The 20,649-nt window shown below is 44.9% G+C and overlaps 1 protein-coding gene across 1 annotated transcript in view; it reads left to right on the top strand.

Annotated features, from left to right (window-relative positions):
- LOC310791764 (GATOR1 complex protein DEPDC5-like) overlaps nucleotides 1-18,034 on the top strand; it is a 45,471-nt gene extending 27,437 nt beyond the window's left edge. Inside the window, exons 33-42 of the mRNA XM_083653418.1 lie at nucleotides 3,283-3,386; nucleotides 4,068-4,148; nucleotides 4,448-4,580; nucleotides 9,376-9,475; nucleotides 10,311-10,547; nucleotides 13,436-13,605; nucleotides 15,129-15,300; nucleotides 15,654-15,714; nucleotides 16,259-16,341; nucleotides 16,533-18,034. Coding sequence (XP_083509544.1) covers nucleotides 3,283-3,386; nucleotides 4,068-4,148; nucleotides 4,448-4,580; nucleotides 9,376-9,475; nucleotides 10,311-10,547; nucleotides 13,436-13,605; nucleotides 15,129-15,300; nucleotides 15,654-15,714; nucleotides 16,259-16,341; nucleotides 16,533-16,828 — 1,437 coding nt within the window. The 3' untranslated portion in view covers nucleotides 16,829-18,034. The remainder of the gene's footprint in view (nucleotides 1-3,282; nucleotides 3,387-4,067; nucleotides 4,149-4,447; nucleotides 4,581-9,375; nucleotides 9,476-10,310; nucleotides 10,548-13,435; nucleotides 13,606-15,128; nucleotides 15,301-15,653; nucleotides 15,715-16,258; nucleotides 16,342-16,532) is intronic.
- Nucleotides 18,035-20,649: the final 2,615 nt, after the last annotated feature.

Below are 20,649 nucleotides of genomic sequence, written 5' to 3'. Positions count from 1 at the left end.
AAAATCGCTTCTCTTCATTGTATATGGATCATAGGGATGCACCGATGACATTAACATTGCTGTTATGGTCGTTAGGCTGTTATGGTCGATGACCGATATTTACCGATGTCGATATGATCTCTATAGGACGAATCAGCGTGACGTCACTTGACACCCAGAAATGCGGAACCCCGCGGCAGTTAATAGTATGAGTTGTGCCAAACAAACGTTAATATCTCAAAAAATATACATCACATTGCTTGTATTTTGACATTCTGAGTGAGAGCAGAATTAGCTCAAGAGTTTGATGTATAATATATGCATGTCGTGTTGAAGTTGTGTGAACTGTCGCAGTTTTTAAAATGTAAACAGAGTCAAGCCGGCTAGAGCAGACACTCACGCCTCGCGCCACTTGGGCTCCATAGGGTTCCATTGCCGCTACCACCCAGTGACGCGGTTTGTTTACCAAAATGCTGCTCGGCTGATCCCTCGTATAAAAAACACATTTTTACAATAATAAAATTTGGTACATAGTGAAAAACACATGTAAACACTGAATTTGAAAAAGTTATGCATTTCTTTATTTCCAAAACATTTGAAAAAGCCCATAGATCATAGAGTGCGTTTACATTAAAACAATAAACTGATAACTGAGAATAATCAGTTTATGGCAATAATCTGATTTCTGCGTTTACATGCACTTTAATAATCCGACAATAGGAAAAACCCGGGTTTACATGATTCAGTCAATTAGTCGGATTTCTCTCCAGAAGGCGGCGGTAATTCCGCAATAAAACAACAAAAGTTGCAAAATGCAAAATCACATTTTCATTACTTCTTTGTCCGGCTCGGAGGATGGTTTAGGTGAAAATTAGTTTGTATCTCATTGTCTAACTAGGGAGGCGTCGCTTTGGAAGTGTGAATCTGTCATATATTTCCAACTTTACCAAGCATAGAGCACAGAGACAGGCAGGCGACTGAAGCACGTCAAATAACATGAACGATACAGATCTTGACCCAACTGAATTTAAATAGCTGTCAGAAAACGGAGAGAATTAAGGTCTTTAGTGGCGGATAACTTGTGTTTTGAACAGCTGAGTAGGCTACGTTTTGTTCGTATAAATCTTTTTAATCCGTCATCTGAAAAAAATCGTCACACACAGATCACGGCTTGCACACTGTCCAATGCGTTTTATTAATGCGTCGTTCTATTCGCAATTCGAGACAAATATTTGTCATCTCCTGTATCCACATTACAACATAGCAGTGCAGCAACGGGGAGGCAGCAGGTCGGGAAACGCCTGTTGCAGGAGCTCCGTGCTGCTCACCTTCATCTCATCAAGCCGGCTGTGGTGCACCATGGCCGGGGAGAAGAAGCAGAAAAGGGCCAGTGAGTGAGTGAGCAGCGCGCGTCTCCAGCTGCCTCTCTCTCCCGCAACGTGTACATGCGCAGATGTATAAACCCGAAAGAAAGCTGGTTATGCTGTATACATGCAGAGAGAAGACCGATTATTGGCCAGAAACCTAGGTGTGTTTATCGGTTTTCTCTTAACCCGTTTATGACTATAAACGGATAAAGCTTATCGGTTTATGCTGTTTACATGACCACTTGAATAATCAGGTAACTCCAGAAATCCGCTAATAAACAGTTTATTGTGTGCATGTAAACGCACTCATAGATTTACTGCATTGTTTCCTCTCAATGTGAAAATGTTGGCTGATACCGATAACTGACTAACATCTGCCGATACTGATATGATCGCCGACATATCGTGCATCCCTAATGGATCAAGTCCTATATGTTTCGCAATATTCTGCTGATACCTGCATCCAACCCTCTTGCATACTCGCTTTCCTCCATTCTCCATAGTAGCTCTGGGAGAGCTGCCCCCCAGTGATGTCATCGGCGTCATCGGAATCATGTGGTTGCAAACAACCTATAGGCTAGGCCAGATCATAGTCACACATCTGATGGTGTTACTGGTTAGATAATAGGCTCGTTTGAGATGAGCAGGTTCTGCGCAGATTCGACCAGCGCCTTGCTTGGCCCGTTGCATGATGGTTAGAAAAGTTGTCCGACTTGCTCTACTCTCGTGAGAGCGAGGCGGGCGCAGGTTTGGAGCGAGAAGAAGAAGGCCAAAACGTCACATTAAAAGAAATGCATAATGGTGGCAGAGTGTGCGACGCTTCTTTTGACTCAAGTCTGCTTCCGCTGATCAGCACCTCACTGCAGCGTTTAGTGTGTGTTACTTTTCCTCTGATGTCATTTGATCTGCAACATGATTGGTGTCTGCTGGTATTTGGGGCTTTGCTTCCACCTGCTGTGTTTCCCCCGTGGGTCTGCTCTCTCTCTCTCTCTCTCTCTCTGTCGCTGGGCTTTGGGTGTTTCATCCTGGCATCAACTCTTCCTGTTTGCTGACAGGACGCCGCCTTCATTTTGGATTTTATACGTAGCCCTCGCTCCTCCTACATCTATCACTCTCAGGTCAGTAACAAGGGCCCGGGACATTGCTGCATCCCTTAGACTAGAGGTGTGTGTGTGTGTGTGCATGGGCATGTATGGTGGGCTGTCACCTGCGCGCTAACCCCTCGAACCCCAACTCACCCTCTGCACGCTTGGGTTTGTGCACACAGTGTTCTGTGTCTGACGGTAGGTAGCGAGTGACTGTCAACTCCAACGCCGGGATCACGTTTCATAGTTTTCAGGTGAAACTGGTTCATCAGTTGTAGTGCTACAACATACACGTGTCTTCACTGCAACTCTGATGCACATGAAAGGTTTTCGTCAAAAAAATATAGTGCGTTTTTGGTTTTTATTTCAGTGCTGCTTTGGTAGTTTTAGTTGAGTTTTTTTTTTTTTTTTTTTTTTTAGTTCTAGTCAGTTCTAGTTTTAGTATTTTTTGGTGCGGGTGATATATTTTTATATAAAGTTCTAATAATAGAAGGTGTTTGCAAAACACCTAAAATTCATTATTTATCTTCAAAACAAAAAGCAAAAACATTTGATGCATATTTCGGTTTTTAGTTTTTTTTTTACAACTAGAGAAGGGTTTTTTCAGTTAGTTTATGACTGTTTTCCCCACACCTAGTTCCTCAGTTTTAGTTTTGATTTGAAATGAACCAGTTTGCATCAGAGTAATGATCCAAATGTGATCCCAGTGCTACTAATTTGTATCACAGCTGAACTGTATCTTGCACTCGAGTTAGCGCTAGAGGCCCACTCTGGCCATGCATGATCAGGAGGACTGGCATATTGAAGGAAAGCAGCCATCTCATCTCATGAAGTATAATTGACCTGTGTAGCTGCCTGCTGAAGCACTCGAGGCCCCAGAGAAAGGAGCCCAACCTGGGGCCACTGCAGCCCAGACCGCAGGAGACACAGCAAGCAGTGGCAGCACAGACACCAGGTAGCTGTGTTACTGTATTATCTATACCTGCTATTATACTGTACATCATGGCTGCAGCTAACGATTCTTTTCATTGTTGATTAATCTGTCGATTATTTTCTCAATTAATTGATTACGGTAGTTGTTTGGTCTATGAAATGTCAGAAAGTGCCCAAAAATGTCGATCAGTGTTTCCCAAAGCCCAAGATGATGTTAATGTCTTGTTTTGTCCACAACCAAAATAAATTCAGTTAACTGTCATAGATGTAGAGAAACCAGAAAATATTTACATTTAAGAAGGATAGAATTTTTACTTTTTTTAAATGACTCAAACCAATTAAAGGATTATCAAAATCGTTGGCGATTAATTTACTAGTTGACAACTAATCGACTAATCATTGTAGCTCTAATGAATTGTGCGACGACTTTTGTTTGACTTGTAGGGAAAGCAACTGCAAAGAGTAGGTTGTTGGTATTCACCTTGTATGCTCTTCCCTTATTTATTTATTTATTTATTTATTTATTTATTTATTTATTTATTTATTTATTTATTTATTTATTAATATTAATTCTCTTGAAGCTTTAATGTGAGTGAAGTGAACAGTAAGCTGTGGTTGGGTGTTGATCTGTGTGTGTGTGTGTGTGTGTGTGTGTGTGTGTGTGTGTGTGTGTGTGTGTGTGTGTGTGTGTGAGACTCCTCAGTGGCCAGTCTGGAGCAGGAGCTCTCTCTCTGTCCTCATCCTCAACACTGCTGGAGATCCTAGAGGCCATCAAACATCCCACGTGAGATAGATCTCTGTGTGTGTGTGTGTGTGTGTGTGTGTGTGTGTGTGTGTGTGCGCGCGCGTGTGCGTGTGCGTGTGCGTGCATGTGTGATATGATATGATATGCAGTTGTCATTTGGAGCTAACGTCATTCGACTTGACACCTGAAATTAAAACTCAGTTTAGTTAGATTTTACTGGTTACTTTATCTAAATAGAAGTTAAAAAAAAAGTGTATCCACTGTGTTGTCCCTTGTTGTTGGTAGTTGGAGAACTGCAGTGTATATATTGTGTCTGACTGTGTTATGTGATATTGTAGGACGGGTGTACAGCTCCTCCCGGAGCAGAAGGGCCTGCCACTCAACTGCTTCATCAGCGCTGAGATTGTCCATTGGCTGGTCAACAATGTGGAGGGCGTGGCCACACAGGGCATGGCTGTGGATGTCATGCAGGTAACACTTCACCTGCGGCCTGTATCACCACGCAAGATTAGTGGCTTAGCGAGGTAACTTCAGGTTTAACCCTGGGTTTGCCGTGCACTTCTTACCCGGGTAGATCACCATGACAATTCATGCACGGCTAACCTGTTCCCTGGTCAGCTTAAGTTCAGATGATAAGATCAAAACGCATGAAAGACACCTTCTGACCAATCAGCTCTCTGGAAACAGGCAGTCACCATTCCCACAGGTTCCATATGGAAAATAAATTGTATTCAAATGAAGATTATGTCATTTGGCAGACGCTTTTATCCAAAGCGACTTACAATAACACGTTTTTGTCAGCAATAGAGCAATCAACTATGCAACACAATCTATGATAGCTACAACTTCTGAAGAAATAGTGGTAAAGTTATTTTTCTCTCCCCCCCCCCCAATAAAAACCTGAAACCCAGTATTAACGGTTCCTCTTAAATTAACTGACAGTGAGATGCTGTTCGCAGGGCAACGGGGAATCACGTTGTTTTCCATGATAACATGATAATTGTATTGGAACTATATTGTAGCAGGTAAGCTACTTAATTGACCATATTCTTTATTGGTTAATGATACTGTTGCATATGAATTGCACGGACATTAAGCCACACTTCTTTCGTTTGCACGAGCGCATGTGCACGAGCGTTTTCATGTGCACGAGCGTTTTCATGTGCACAAGCGTTTTCATGTGCACGAGCATTCTCATGTGCATGAGCGTCCTCATGTGCACGAGCGTTCTCATGTGCACGAGCGTTCTCATGTGCACGAGCGTTCTCATGTGCACCAGCGTTCTCATGTGCACCAGCGTTCTCATGTGCACGAGCATTCTCATGTGCACGAGCGTTCTCATGTGCACGAGCGTTCTCATGTGCACGAGTGTTCTCATGTGCACGAGCGTTCTCATGTGCACGAGCGTTCTCATGTGCACGAGCGTTCTCATGTGCACCAGCGTTCTCATGTGCACGAGCATTCTCATGTGCACGAGCGTTCTCATGTGCACGAGCGTTCTCATGTGCACGAGCGTTCTCATGTGCACGAGCGTTCTCATGTGCACGAGCGTTCTCATGTGCACGAGCGTTCTCATGTGCACAAGCGTTCTCATGTGCACCAGCTTCTCATGTGCACGAGCGTTCTCATGTGCACGAGCGTTCTCATGTGCACGAGCGTTCTCATGTGCACGAGTGTTCTCATGTGCACGAGTGTTCTCATGTGCACGAGCGTTCTCATGTGCATGAGTGTTCTCATGTGCACCAGTGTTCTCATGTGCACGAGCGTTCTCATGTGCACGAGTGTTCTCATGTGCACGAGCGTTCTCATGTGCACGAGCGTTCTCATGTGCACGAGCGTTCTCATGTGCACGAGTGTTCTCATGTGCACGAGTGTTCTCATGTGCACGAGTGTTCTCATGTGCACGAGCGTTCTCATGTGCACGAGCGTTCTCATGTGCACGAGCGTTCTCATGTGCACGAGCGTTCTCATGTGCACAAGCTCAGCTGGATATGATTGACAGGATCGAGATGATAACCACCGTCGTGTGACCATTAAATGCGATTGCGATTGTCTGGTTAAGTCAAGGGAACAGATCCTGGATCTGTTTATCTCGATTCGTAGTACAGGCCCCAGGATCTTGAAGGGGAAAAAATACAATATAGATGGAAAAAGAAAACATGTTATGCCCAATATTTGTTAGGGCTGTGCAATAAAGACGGTACGACAATATGTCGCAATATTTCTTCCCACAATATTGTATTGATATTTCAGGAAAATATCACGATGCATCGCTGTATTGATTTCTTTGCACAGCCGTCGAACCGTGTGTTCAGCAGTGTTGAGCAAGTTACTTTAAATTAGTAACTTAGTTACAGTTACTAGTTACTGCTCTGAAAAATAACTTACCGGTAGTTACTTTAAGTTACTTGTTACTTTCCAGGTAACTAGTTACTAGGCAAGTAACTTTTGAGTTACGGTACTTTTTTTTTAAACTCTCAATTTTCTTATTAACTCATTGAGTGCCAGCCACTTTTGGAGAACGGACGCTCCCAGTGCCAGAGTTTCAGAGCGTTTTCAGTGATTTCTCGAGGCCCACAGAATATTGTGTGATATTACTATTTAGAACACGGCTCTCTTGAATACTCGATTCTGATTGGTCAATCAACAATATTCACCGGTCATTATTTCTCGACAACCGACCGCAGCTCTGCCACACCTGGATTAATCAGTTGATAAGAGCTTTTTGTCAGCAAGACACTACTAATTAGGCCAACCAGTTGCAGCTGTGGTGTCTTGTGTGCCAATTACGAATGAAACCGCTTTGTCGTTGAAAACGCTATTAAAAAATCTATTTGAATAATTATTTTTGTCAGATTATTGAATGATTTAGTTGTAGGCCGTGTTCTTAGCGGGATAATGTATATTGAGGCGGTGATTACTGGGAAATAATGACCTTCAGGTGAACGATTAAGCCCTCCGCTGGCGCGTCGGGCTCAATCCACCTGTCGGTCATTATTTCCCCCGTAATCACCGCCTCAATATACATTATCCCTTAAGTAAACACCGAACACGCACAAAGAACGAGGAGACTCTCTTCTATCATCTGCAAAAAAAAGTTTATTGATCCCATTTTCCGTTCTTTAGTTATGAGCCGGAGAAGATGAGCCTTTTGTGAAATTAAACATTTCAAGCACATCATTGACTCTGAAGCTAATATTTTCTGATATAATGACACCTCAAAAATAATTTCCTTCAATAAAAGAGTGAAAACAAAGGAATTTTGTTTGGCCAAATAATATGTTTTAGCTGCAACCAGCAGCGCTGGCCCCTGCGTGCGCGACCCTACACCTTCTTGCTGGTCTTGATTTACTGCTGGTGGGCATCAGATAGCCTATTCTAGCTTGTTTGCTCTCTATGCATCGAGCCTGCTGCTGCCTGGGTCTGTGTGTACTGTCAATGGTTGTATCTGCTGTAGTGCCCTGCGTGCCCCACCCCCCTCCTCCTCCGTGGTGGGAGGAGTGTCTCTGCTGCGGTTTGCTCTGAGTTTGATCTGCACTGAAAAGTCCGCTGCATCCCCCCGCTTTTTTACAGCGTGTCCCCGGCTCCCAGCTGAGAATAATGTAACTTTTCAGAAAGACGCTGGTGTCGCCGTGTCGGCAACTAAATCATATGGATGGGCTATCGCAGCGGACACGGATGGGGCTCAATTGTGGCAGCAGATGACTGCTGTTCACAGGCACAGCTAACGTTATGCTTCAAGCATATCGATGCGATTTCCGTTTCCTCATGACTTCTTCTCTCTTTTCTCCTGGCCTTTGTCTAATCTGGAGAGCACTGTCGCCACCTAAGGGTTCTGTAAAATAGGTTAGACACATTCAATAGCTCCCATATTGTAAGAGGCGATGTAAGAGGCTTAGATCGACATCCCCCCGTCAAAAAACGCAATTGACGAACATGTTCGTCCATGGCACTCTACGTTACTAAACGAAATGACGAACATGTTCGTCCATGGCACTCAATGAGTTAATGCACACACATTATTTTGGGGTTGCTGTAGCACAGTGTGGGACAAGACAACTGTCAAATTTGATCATTGTACCCATTATCACTACGACGAAAAGTAGTGGAACAAGAAAACACAACATTTAGGCATTGAGGCATATTTATTGTTGCCTTCAAAAAGTAGCCAGTACACTTTTGGCAGTGTATAATTAACAACTGTATCAGTAGTAGTCTATACTATCCTGGCTGAACAACATAAACACTGTGGTTACCCTTTGTAACAGCGGAGTGACAGTGAGCAGCAGAGCCCAGCGCTGCCTGCAGATAGGGAGAGAGCAGAGCCCCAAAGCAGCCGCTCGTCGCGGCTGCCTTTAATAGCCGTTCATCTCCAAAAGGCAGCAGACTTGCAGGCATTCTTTTTTCCCATTTCATGACCAAACAACGCGAAACACACCGTGAACACCCTCCAACGCGAGGGGAATCTGAGTGAGAGACGAGTGCTTGCCTGGTGCAGCAGGGCACTGGTGACAGACAGCCTGGGAGAGGAGCGAGGAGGAGAGGGCTCCATGCTGCTGACTCACCGAGCTGCCCGAGCGGTGTGAAGTGAACCCCGCAACCGTACACAACACAGCTCACGCAAAATGACCCGTTTCACTATCAGAATTTGGTCCAGTAACATTAGAAAGTATAGAAGTATCGGAGAAGAACCGCACGATTACTTCCTTATCAGACCGCCGTCAGACTCCAGGCATTTTCCTCTCTACCCTCGCTGCTGTAGGTCCCGCACAGAATCGTTTTACCTGGAAATAGTAACGAGTAACGAGCCTGTTTAAACCGCAATAATTGTAAGTACGTTACGTTACTGATGAAGTAATTCGTTACAGTACTCGTTACCGCAAAAAGTAACTTAGTTACTGTAACGCGTTACTTAATAATGCGTTAGTCCCAACACTGGTGTTCAGTGACACAATAAGAATACTTATGCACCTTATTTTTTTATTTCAGTGTGTTCAATAACTGTGCATTTGTGCAAAGTTTGCAAGTTCCTGTGGTAAACCTTACTATTGTTTCCTTTTTGGGCCCTATGTATAAGCAAATGCGTCTTTTCAGGAAATGCTGAGTAGATTAGTGTGTCTACACACCTTGATACAATGCTATGTGATGATGATGTGTTGTCTATATACACACCATGCTACAATGCTATGTGATTGTGTGTTGTGTATGGAATGCTTGCATGTGTCTTTTCAGCAGTTGGCTCCTTGTGTCTGTTGTGTCTCTGTAGAAGATGCTGGATGAAGGCTTGGTGGCCCACGCTTCTGGAGATGCCATGCGAACCTTCGTCTACGGTTTCTACTTCTACAGGATCGTAGGAGAGAAAGATGGTGAGCGCTGTTGAAGGAAAAATGCACCCGAAGGTCAAATGGCTCATTGGTTATTGTTTCCGTATACATACTGTCGAGTTATTCATATGCTCAGTTTCATGCTAAAAAATGTAATGTGTTCAATGTTTTCCCCCCAGAATGTTCTTCTAATCAGGGTGGAAAAAAGCCTCTGAAACAGCATTAGATGATTGGACACTGTATGTAATATCATAGTAATCATAATAATATAAACATATTCATGTAATGTCATCAAAATGACGCATTAGGAAACAGTTCAGGTTAAGGGTGTCCCATAGACAACCCAGTTGGGTCTCACAGCAAGAAGGTCGTGGGTTCGGAATCTCCACCCTGGTCCTTTCTGTGTGGAGTTTGCATGTTCTCCCCATGTTTGTGTGGGTTTCCTCCTCCGGGTGTTCCCTTTTCCTCACACAGTCTAAAGACATGCTGGGCCCTATCTCATGCCCGGTGCAAGGTGTTGTCATTGCTACTTTCTAGCACTCACTCCTTTTTTTCTTCTTCTAATTAGCACTGGGTCGGTACATCAACGGACTCAATGACATCAACGACAGATTTTGAGTGCTAGAAACTAGCAATGACAACGCCTTGCACCGGGTGTAAGATAGGGCCCGCTGTGTTTGTAATCGCAATGTATATATTCTAGTAAAATGTGTAGTATGTATATGAATGTATGTAACCTATGTTGTGTGGAGTTATATGATGTAGAATATGACTGTGATGATGCTATGTCAAGCCCTTTGATAAGGGGCTATGAACATAACTGACCTGAAATGAATTCTACCATCCCTGTCCTCCTCTCCTCCTCCTCTCTTCCCAGGCCCGACCCCCCAGCCCCCCCCTGCAGCCAGCGGCTGGTCGACGGCGGCGCTGGAGGACTTCGCCCTGTTCCAGAGGAAGTGGTTCGAGGTGGCCTTCGTGCTGGAGGAGCGGCGGCCCTGCGACCTGCCCGCCTTCCTGCTGCCCTGGCTGCCCAGCCGGCCCGCCTCCTACGCAAGTAGGCACAGCTCCTTCAGCCGCAGCTTCGGAGGACGCAGCCAGGCCGCGGCACTGCTAGGTACACCCAGCCAGAAGCCCCGCCCACACCTGCACGAGTAGTCTGCCAATCAGACGCAGACCCCTTTGCAAGTCTCCTTCACGGGAACGGCCCGGCTCCGATATCGAAGTGTCACACAGAGCAGCGGGTGCATTTGTTTTGTGTGCCCGGGCAGCGACGCGCCAGCTGGGCGGAGTTTGTACTTCTTAACAACAGGCTCTCCCAGCGGTGAAAACACGCCAAGAACCAAAAATCCACAATCTGACCAGTAAGCAGCATCTGTATCAGAAGAATCATTTACAATCCATGTACATTTCCTCAAGATTTCATAAGAAAGCCATGAAAACATTCACAATTTAAGTTGTGTTCATCGGGATAAACAACATTTAAAGCAGCTACGAGCAAGATTTTCGATTGTTATTAAACAGTCTAAATTTAATATCGATGCCTCACATCTTACCTCTAATAGTAAGACGAGACCAACGCCGAGTAGTCTCGCTTGAACCCCGAGTGAATCAGCCAGTGTTGTCTTGATGATTAGTCTGTCTGCGGCCGGGGCAGATCAGGAAGTGAAATGAAACGGTTTGCGGCAGCCACTACCAGCCATAACCACAAAATAACAAAATTACTTCCAAACAAACTGTTAGAATATAACGAGAGATGTTCGTGAGAGTAGCAAGCCCCTGGATGTAGCGAGCATGGCGTTCTCCTTGTTTATGGTCTGTTGCTAGGCAGAGCGAAACGGTTGAAGGCAGGCAGCTGCCGTAAACCGTTTCGTTTCACTTCCGGACCGCCGGAAGACAGACACAGACTCTATACTCATCAAGAGAGCAATCTCCGATTCACACGGCTTTGGTCTCAGCTACTATTATAGGTAAGATGTGATGCATCAATATTACATTTAGACCGTTTAATAACAATCGAAAATCTTGCTCGTAGCTGCTTTAAGTAAGGCATGAGTTGTTCAAATGAGCTGAGTTAGAGGCTTGTCTTAACCGGATCAACGATGGCAGGCCAATATGACTGTGAGGGAACCGAGCGCTCGTAAAACAAGTGTGCCCACAAAGCTGCCTGACTGGATTCATTGTCATTTTGTCATCTTAATTGAGACAGCCATACCACTCAACATCCTATCTTTATTTATGACAAATTCATCCGTTTGGATTCTGTCCAACCACTCAAATTCCTCCTTCCTCAAACAGTATAATTCCTACCAACACCATCACTACCAACACCATCACCACCAACACCATCACCACCAACACCATCACCACAGATCCAATTTCATTTCACCTTCTTCTCTCAGTCATCATCTCTCCATTGTGTGACACTGAGATATTGGACTCCATTCTCCTGAAGGATGACTAGAGATCCGCATGCAGATGATCTAGGAGGGGAGTCATGATTGACTCAACCAACCAATCAGATCACTGATTGACGTGATTTTTATTTTTTCCCCCATCTCCTTGATCCAATCAGTGCATGGTGTGTGGTTAGTGTGTGTAGCTGTTCCAGTTGGAGCACTAGTAGTTGGTGTGCTAGTGTTTTTAGTGCATGCTGTGGTAGTGGCTGTGGTACAGTAGTGCTGTGGTGCGCATTGTCCTCAGCTATCGCTCCATCTCTCCTCGCTTTGTAATACGGAGCATTGCCGTGAATGTTGCGACAATGTTTCCTGCTTTTGCTGGTTTCTTGACTTCACTCTGCTGCCGCCGACACATTGGTCACTTTTCGACTTGGGTTTATTTCAAAATGCTGCCATCTTTAAAACACGAAACCTTTCCCAGATCCCTCTCTTTAACACCTTGGACTGGTTTCCTGGAATAAAGTTAACCAGAAGCTGAAAGTATGTTCAGTGGACCGCTTCGTCACCAACTGGATTTATAGTTAAAGGATTTGGCATGTAGCCTGCCAGCCTGGTAAACCTGCCGGTCACGTGAACTCACATTTCATTTAGCTCTACCAGACCGTCTGGCCACAAGCTTTCACACAGTGTTTGCAGTGGGCGGAAGTTGCCTTAACAGACAACTCCTTCAGCCAATCAGCGTTGGATCCAGTCAAATCCAAATCCACACAGGAGAACGTTGGAAACATATTTTCCACCGAGAAACTCTGCTGTTGCCGCGATACTCCTGTACTCGCTTAATTGTTGTTATTGAGTCTATTTCTGCAATAACTGCACTGTATGGCTGTTTAAACTCGACGAACGTTGACGTTACTGCTCCGAGGCGGACAGGCACGGAGGCAGCCATTACTGTTTTGCCAGCGGCGTTCCTGATTGGCCGGTTATGATGTCAACTACGAGGTGGGTTGCTGATTGGCTAGAGCACTTTGCAAGTTCTGCAAACACCCTCCCAGGGCTTGAGGCGAGACGGTCTGGTAGAAGGAAATTAAATGTGAGTTCACGTGCCCGGCTGGTTTACCAGGCTATTTGGCATGATTATATATCCAGGAAACTTCTCCTTGAACTGGAGGAAAAATGCAAACTTGAAGTCATCTCTCTGCTAACACAGAAACCTCTGGACTGATTCACTACAAACTCAAGTACCGGTAATAAATATTCATCTGACATTTGATGATTTGATGATTGGCCAAGTTTTGAAATCAGCATAGGGGATTTCAAGACAAAAGAGGATGCATTCATGTCACAAGTTAACATCTCTCATTTAAAACAGCGTGTGTGTATATATATATATATTTAACATTCATTTCTAAACTCTGTCACAAACATTTGGCCTCCATATATGATCTATCCATTCACTTGTTCAACCACATCTAACTATCACCTCCCACCTCTTCATCTCATTCAATTCCCTCCATCTGCCCGCCCACGTTTCTGTCCGTCTCTCCTCCTATTGGTTCCCTCGCTTCCTGTCCGTGTCTCCCCACCCCCCCCCCCCCCCTCCCTCCAGCTGCCACGGTGCCGGAGCAGAAGACGGTCACTCTGGACGTGGACGTGAACAACCGCAGTGACCGGACCGAGTGGTGCAGCTGCTACTACCACGGCAACTTCTCCCTCAACGCCGCCTTCGAGATCAAGCTGCACTGGATGGCCGTCACCGCAGCCGTGCTCTTTGAGATGGTAATCATACGTTTAACGACTCCTCCCAGAATCAGAACAACTTACCAACTTTATCACCGCTACACTTTACCGCCATGTGTGTCCACGGAAAAAAATTCTGATTGGACTAATGAGCGGAAGACCCGCCTTAAAAAAATTCTGATTGGACTAATGAGTGGAAGACCCGCCTTTCTGCTTCCCATTCCGGTTGGTGCATGATTCTCCCCCACGAAGTACAGACGGTATGGCGGAAGCATTTGAAAATTGCGGAAGCCAACTCGTCTGTTCTAAGAGACTATAGGACGCACACTGTAGGCTAGCTGTCACCCTGTAAAATCCATACATGAGTCAGCAATTAGGCCCCGCCTCCTTTTAGTGGGAAAACACAAGCCTCTCCCCGTTGACTTCAATGTAAAATAGCACTACCAAAAGAATTATAGAAAAATAACAGAATCGATCTCGTTTATTAATGACCCCAAAACACCATGACATGACAATATATTACAACTCGTCTGGCCATAGAATGGGCAACATACACCTGAAATATGACTTTGACCCATCTAAAATCATGTGACTCATGTCACATATTTACATTACAGCCCCGAGCCAAGTAGCCTTCAACAACGCTGGGCTCCACTACAACAGCATTTGATGTCGGAAGACTAAATTAGCAACCGGAACTAGGTCAGAGACGCGTGATTTCAAATCGCACATAGGTTATGCAAAAACCACGCCCTGTGCCCGCCTACGCAGCAGTCAAGCGCCGGGATTGGCCAGGAGCAAGTCTTTTGTCTTCTTTTGACAGCTGGAATCTCCCACACCACAACCACTGCACGGCACGCAGCCCAGCGATTTCATGAACTAACTGAATTGCTCTTGATAGCGGACATTGAAATTAATTATTAGTGTATTAACGCTAATGAAAATGTAACACACAAGCTTTTCAAACAAACATTTCCCACACACCACAAACACTGCCCAGCCCAGCGATTTTATTAACCAAATTGCTCTTGATAGCGGACATTGAAAATAAATTACTGTAATAACGCCAATGAAAATGTAACACACAATCGATTTTTAAACATTTATTTCAAAACATCATTGTAAAATTCAGGCCTTTAGCCAAAGCTTCAATAACAGAGCTCAGCTGACAGTTTAACCTGCAAATGAAAAATATAAAAAATATAAAATTAAAAATACAATAGGCTACAGCACATAGGCCTGGCCATAGGCTTGGTGTTGTTGCTTCTCACAGGAATGTGTCCCTGTAACGGAGCCCAACATGAGCATGAGTGCCTGGCCAATCCCGGCGCTTGACTGCTGCGTAGGCGGGCACAGGGCGTGGTTTTTGCGTAACCTATGTGCGATTCGAAATCACGCGCCAGAGACGGGTCATGAGTTACATGATTTTAGATGGCTCAATGTAATATTTCCGATAATATTTGCCACCTACAAAATGACGTATTGCCAATCTGGTGTATAGATGGGGGTACAGTATCTCCAGAACTACAGTTGAGCTAATATTCACTTTGTGATGCGCTCAGGTTCAAGGCTGGCACCGGAAAGCCGCCTCCTGCGGGTTCTTGTTGGTTCCCGTCCTGGAAGTCCCGTTCGCCCTCACGTCTTTCCTCTACGGAGATCCACTGAGAGCCCAGCTGTTCATTCCTCTGAACATCCACTGTCTGCTGAAGAACGCCAGTGAGAACCTGTTTGAAGGTAAGGAACCTACCTCATCCAATGTACTGTTCAGTCAATGTGGTCGGTAATTTAGTCCAGATGTGTTTTGGGGCGGCTGTGGCCTCAGGAGGTAGAGCGGGTCGTCCACTAATCAGAAGGTCGGTGGTTCGATCCCCGGCTCCTCCAGTCCGCATGTCGAAGTGTCCTTGGGCAAGACACTGAACCCCAAATTTGCTCCCGATGGCTGTGCTAGCACCCTGCATTGCAGCTGGTCACCTTCAGGGTGTGTGAATGGGTGAATGTAGGCACATTGTAAAGCGCTTTGGATAAAAGTGCTATATAAATGCAGTCCATTTACCATTTGTTTCTGTCATTTTCCATTCCTTATACAGGTTTTGAACCAGAGACATACTGGGACAGGATGCAGCTCTTTCAGGAGGCCATACTGTACAGGTCGGTTGTTTTATTAGGACATGATGTTCTTTAACAGAAGGATTACTGACTTTTAGCTGCACTAACTTGTGACCTTGGGATCATGAAACCTCTTCAAAACCCATTTTATATAGGGCGTCTGGTAGTGCAGCGATAGAGTCCCTGCCTATCCGTGTTGCCTCCGGCTTGGTCAGGCATCCATACAGGCACAATTGGCCGTGTCTGCGGGTGGGAAGCCGGATTAGGGGTATCTGTCCTGGGCGCTGCACTAGCGCCTCCTCTGGTTGTCGGGGCACCTGTTCGGGGGGATGGGAACTGGGGGGAATAGCGTGATCCGCCCATGCGCTAAGTCCTGCCAGCGAAACTCCTCGCTCTTCGTCAGGTGAAAAGAAGCGGCTGGCGAGGACGGAAGCATGTGCTAGTCTAAAACTCTCCCCAGATCGGCAGAGGGGGCGGAGCAACGACCGGGACAGCAGGGGGAATTGGCCAAGGGGGATCAGAAAAAAAACAGATAAAAAAAACAAAGCAAACATTTTATATCGAAATGTGTTCTCTCTTCTGTCAGATTTGGCTTTGTTCAGGACAAGTTCTCTGCCTCTGCTTTCAACTTCCCATCTGAGAGCAAGCCCCAGTACATCCATGTTACAGGTATGTCATCACATGTAAGCACACACACTCTCAGTACATCCATGTTGCAGGCATGTTATCACATGTAAGCACACACACTCTCAGGACATCCATGTTGCAGGCATGTCATCACTATCTTTGAACGGGCTGTTTTCCGTTCGTCTCCTGGTTGATCGCTAACCCGTCGGTACACACACGCTTTCCTCCGGCAGGCACCGTGTTCCTCCAGCTGCCCTACTCCAAGAGGAAGTACTCGAGCGGTCAGCGACGTCGCAGGAACTCCACCACGTCCAACAGCCAGGGGGCGCTGGGCAGCGAGGAGTCCGTGGGCTACTACTGGGCCTACAACACCATGCTGACCAAGGCCTGGAGGACGGGCGTGCTGGGCGACGAGCGGCTGGCCGACCGCCTGCTCAGAGACTTCACCCACTTCTGCTCCAACAAAGACAACAGGCTGCTCACCTTCTGGGACAGCTGCCAGGAGAAGATGAATGCCAGCGCTCCGTGACGAGAGAGGAGATGTTTTGAGGGAGGAAACATGTAGGAGATGTTAAACAAAGACTGAGGAAACAGTGAAAGGTTCTTTACAGTAGTGATGTGACGTTCGCGAACGATCCGAATCTATTGAACGGCTCTTTGCTATGAACGAAGGGAACAACCGAGTCCTACTTGAGAGCCGTTCATTTTAATGTTGTGCCTAAATTTCACTGCCTGCCGCTCCCCACCACACACACAGGGTAGACCTCCCTCCCTTCCTCTGCTAGTCCGCAGAGCAGGGAGGATAGGTGCACTCGTTAATTGCTACCAGCCCATGCTATAACTGGCCTCGGTGGGCGGACTCAGCCTAATATCAAAACGGGCTACGCCGCGGAGTGCATCTGCCGACTTTCTGAGCAGCGAAGTGTTGCATGAATTTCATTCAAGGAAAGCCAACTTTATTTACACGACACATTTCATAGAAGTAAATTCACTGACTAAGCGCAGATGGATAATGTGTCATATTGTGTCATGTTTACAATGCAGATCATTGACATTAGGTCTGCACATACTATGAGTAATTTAATGCTGCTGCAGTCCACAGATGCCAAATGAAATAGTGGTGGGTCTAAGATCAAATCTGATCCAAATCGTACCATATCATTATCCTAGTGATTTCACAGATCAACAGTAGGCTAGTGCCCGCCCCCTAAAAAAAAAAAAAAAAAAGGAACGAGGAGCCGCTATTTTGAACGGCTCTCAGAAAGGAACGGAGCCATAAGATCCGGCTCCCTTCAAAGAGCTGTAATTCCCATCACTACTTTACAGTGTGTCAACACTTGATTCGTTGACCTGGTTTGGACACGGCTGTAAACAAAGGAAGGTGTTGAGAGCAGAGATTCTCTGTCTGTTTTGTGTTCTACTAATTCTGTCACATAATGTAAATAATAAGAGAGCTGTTGTTTTACAGTGTTCTTTTAATATAAAAGGAACCAGTGGACATGGACATTCTGAGTTGTGTCTGTCCTCCTCCTTAGCTGGTAACTTGAATAAATTCTCTGAATCACGCAGTGCCTTTGAAGGACGAGAGTCTAGAGGGCTCAGGCTGGACATGAACTGTTCCAGGCATTACCTTTCACTTGTCCAGGCACAAAAGTCACTTGTCTGGGTAAAACATTTGTCATGTTAAAATAATTTACTTTTTTATTTTTATTTTTGTGGAGGTTTTTCTCAACAGTAGGAAACAGTTTGCCTCATCGTCACTCATTTAAAATGTAAATTAACTTAAACAGACTTTTCACAATTCACTCAGTTCTTCTGATAAATTTGTCGTCATGTTTCACAAAGCAGAATAAAAGATGCTAAGATGGGTCAACAAATATACTTGGGTGGATGTTAATATAAAGTGCGTGTTAATTATACAATTATGTTACATGGTTGATTAATTATATACAGTAATTATGTTATATGGATGATTAGTTAGATAGACAGCTAGGCTCATTGTAAAGAGATGTGATAAGGACTGCACTGTATAAACAAACTTGAAACTTGTACATTCACCAATTCTCAATGCGATTTTGGGGTAAACAGACACGTCCTCAAAACAGCCAATCATTAAAGGGGGAGGAGCTACAATAACATTACAAATTGATAGGAAACTCGATTCCAATGAGCTATCACTCATACCCATGCAACTTTGGGATTATTATTATTATTATTATTTTTTTTACCTTTTTACCAGGAAGTCCCATTGAGATCAGAAATCTCTTTTACAAGGTAGCAGCCGTACAGAAACGCATTACACACATTAAAATAAAACTTATAGCTACAACAATACAGAACCCACAATAAAACAGAAGAGCAGCTATTTAAAGATGATGGCCTCATGGTAAGGAACCACATTCTTTTTGATGTTCTTCAATCCGTCAAAGGAGATAATTGCAGCTGATTTGAGATCATTTTGCAGATCATTGCATTCCCACGGTGCAAAGCAGTTTTCCTGTCTTCTGAGAGAGAGAAGGGAACAGAGGTCAACTGGAAGTTTACCCAGTATCGCTTTATAAATAATGTACCAATGCTGCTGACGTCTACGGGTGGTCAGTGATGTCCAACCGACATCAGCAGATATAAAATAAGAACATCTCAATTTGACTTTGGGATCAATACAGATAGATTATTACATAAAGCTAACCAGGAAAGAGGAGGGACTTAAATGACATAAGCTCTCCTGGGTCCAATGAGCCATCCCTCATTTCAATGCAACCTCTGGATCCATAAATTGATCAATAAACAACCGTCGAGAAAGGGAGAGGGGTTAGAGCGACATCACCAATCAATAGTACACTCTCTCTCAAGTCCAGCAAACACATGATGTTGCAACTTTTGGATCAATACAGCCAATCTGCAAAAGGGATAATGATAACAGCAAATAAGGCAATGATGGAGAGTTGTGGAACTGCCTTTTCAGACAAAAGAAATATGCCATGGTGCCTTCCAAATCTGAATTTAAAGTTCAATAATGTGCCAACATTTTTCAAATTCAATGTCCAGGAAAAGTCCAACTAGAAATAACCACCTGGCGGTTGTATGCGTCCGCCAACAAGTCAAGTTGCAGTCTACATCCATGTCTGTCCAGACTCACTCAAGAGCAAATACCTTGAAGCCCACGGCGCAGTGCTGTGGCCATTCAGCGTTATGGCACTTTAGGCAATGTTTTCAACAACACAGCGAATCGTTTTCAAAATGGAAAATGGTCCTAACCCTACCCCCTAAAACACCCACATTCCCCCAGCCACTCACCCTACACCCCTCGAACCCCCGACTCTTTACGACCTTCCATTTCCCTAGCCCCCCTTCCCTCAACAGGCCCCCTCCCACCCACACCCCCCTTGTCTAGGTAGGGGGATGGTAGATGAATGTCTAGGGCAGGGGGTTCCCAAACCTTTTCATCTTGGGACCCAAAAGATACATTTTGTGTCTCCCTGGGAACCAAACTCACAAAGAAACATAATGGTAATGAGTTGCCATGACGACCAGCTGGGGACCCACCCCCCCACAGGTCCGCGAGCCAAATTCGGTCCCGACCCATAGTTTGAGAAACGCTGGTCTAGGGCTTAGAGACACTCCACTTACCGCGACTCTCTACGACCTTCCTATCCTTCCCTAGCTATGACCTTTTCCCTAGCCCTGTCCTCTCCCTTGATGGAACGGACGTGAGGTCACAGTGACCTTGACCTTTGACCACCAAAATCTAATCAGTTCATCCTCGAGTCCAAGTGGATGTTTGAGCCAAATTTGAAGAGATACCCTCAAGGGGTTCCTTCCTGAGATAACAAGCATGGTACAGATGGACGGACGGCCACAGCTATTGCAGGCAGATGCATAAAAATAACATTTAAATAAGTTGTAGAAAGAGTTAATCCATATGTAGATACTTCAATGACCAAACCACTTCAAATGGTTACTGACATGAAGAGACCAGTTACAACATGTATACAAGTGTGGATTTACACTACTGCATTTATTCCTTAATGAATGTGAAGTGGAATTGTTGGTGATGGAAGACCTGCTATGAAAATCTGCTTTTTCTTGTTTAAGAAACTCTGTAATATAATTAGAAATCATTCAATTCCATTGAGTGCACTAAGTTTAATGTAGTAATAATGATGTGATACTCTTTAATGGTGACCGGGAGGCTGATAATGACAATATCTTTTCATGTTCCGGAAATGTTCCCCTCAACACATTTCATAAGTACATCATTTCATAATCGCTCTCTTTGTTTATTTGAAATCTTCTGCATGAATAAGTTTGTGAACTTGCTGATATGAGCACACGGTCACGTGTGAGTTT

The sequence above is a fragment of the Poromitra crassiceps genome (assembly GCF_964638095.1).
Source record: "Poromitra crassiceps genome assembly, chromosome: 17".
NCBI classification, from domain to species: domain Eukaryota; kingdom Metazoa; phylum Chordata; class Actinopteri; order Beryciformes; family Melamphaidae; genus Poromitra; species Poromitra crassiceps.
The sequence above is the reverse complement of the archived record's forward strand: the minus strand, read 5'-3'. Positions and strand labels throughout refer to the sequence as shown.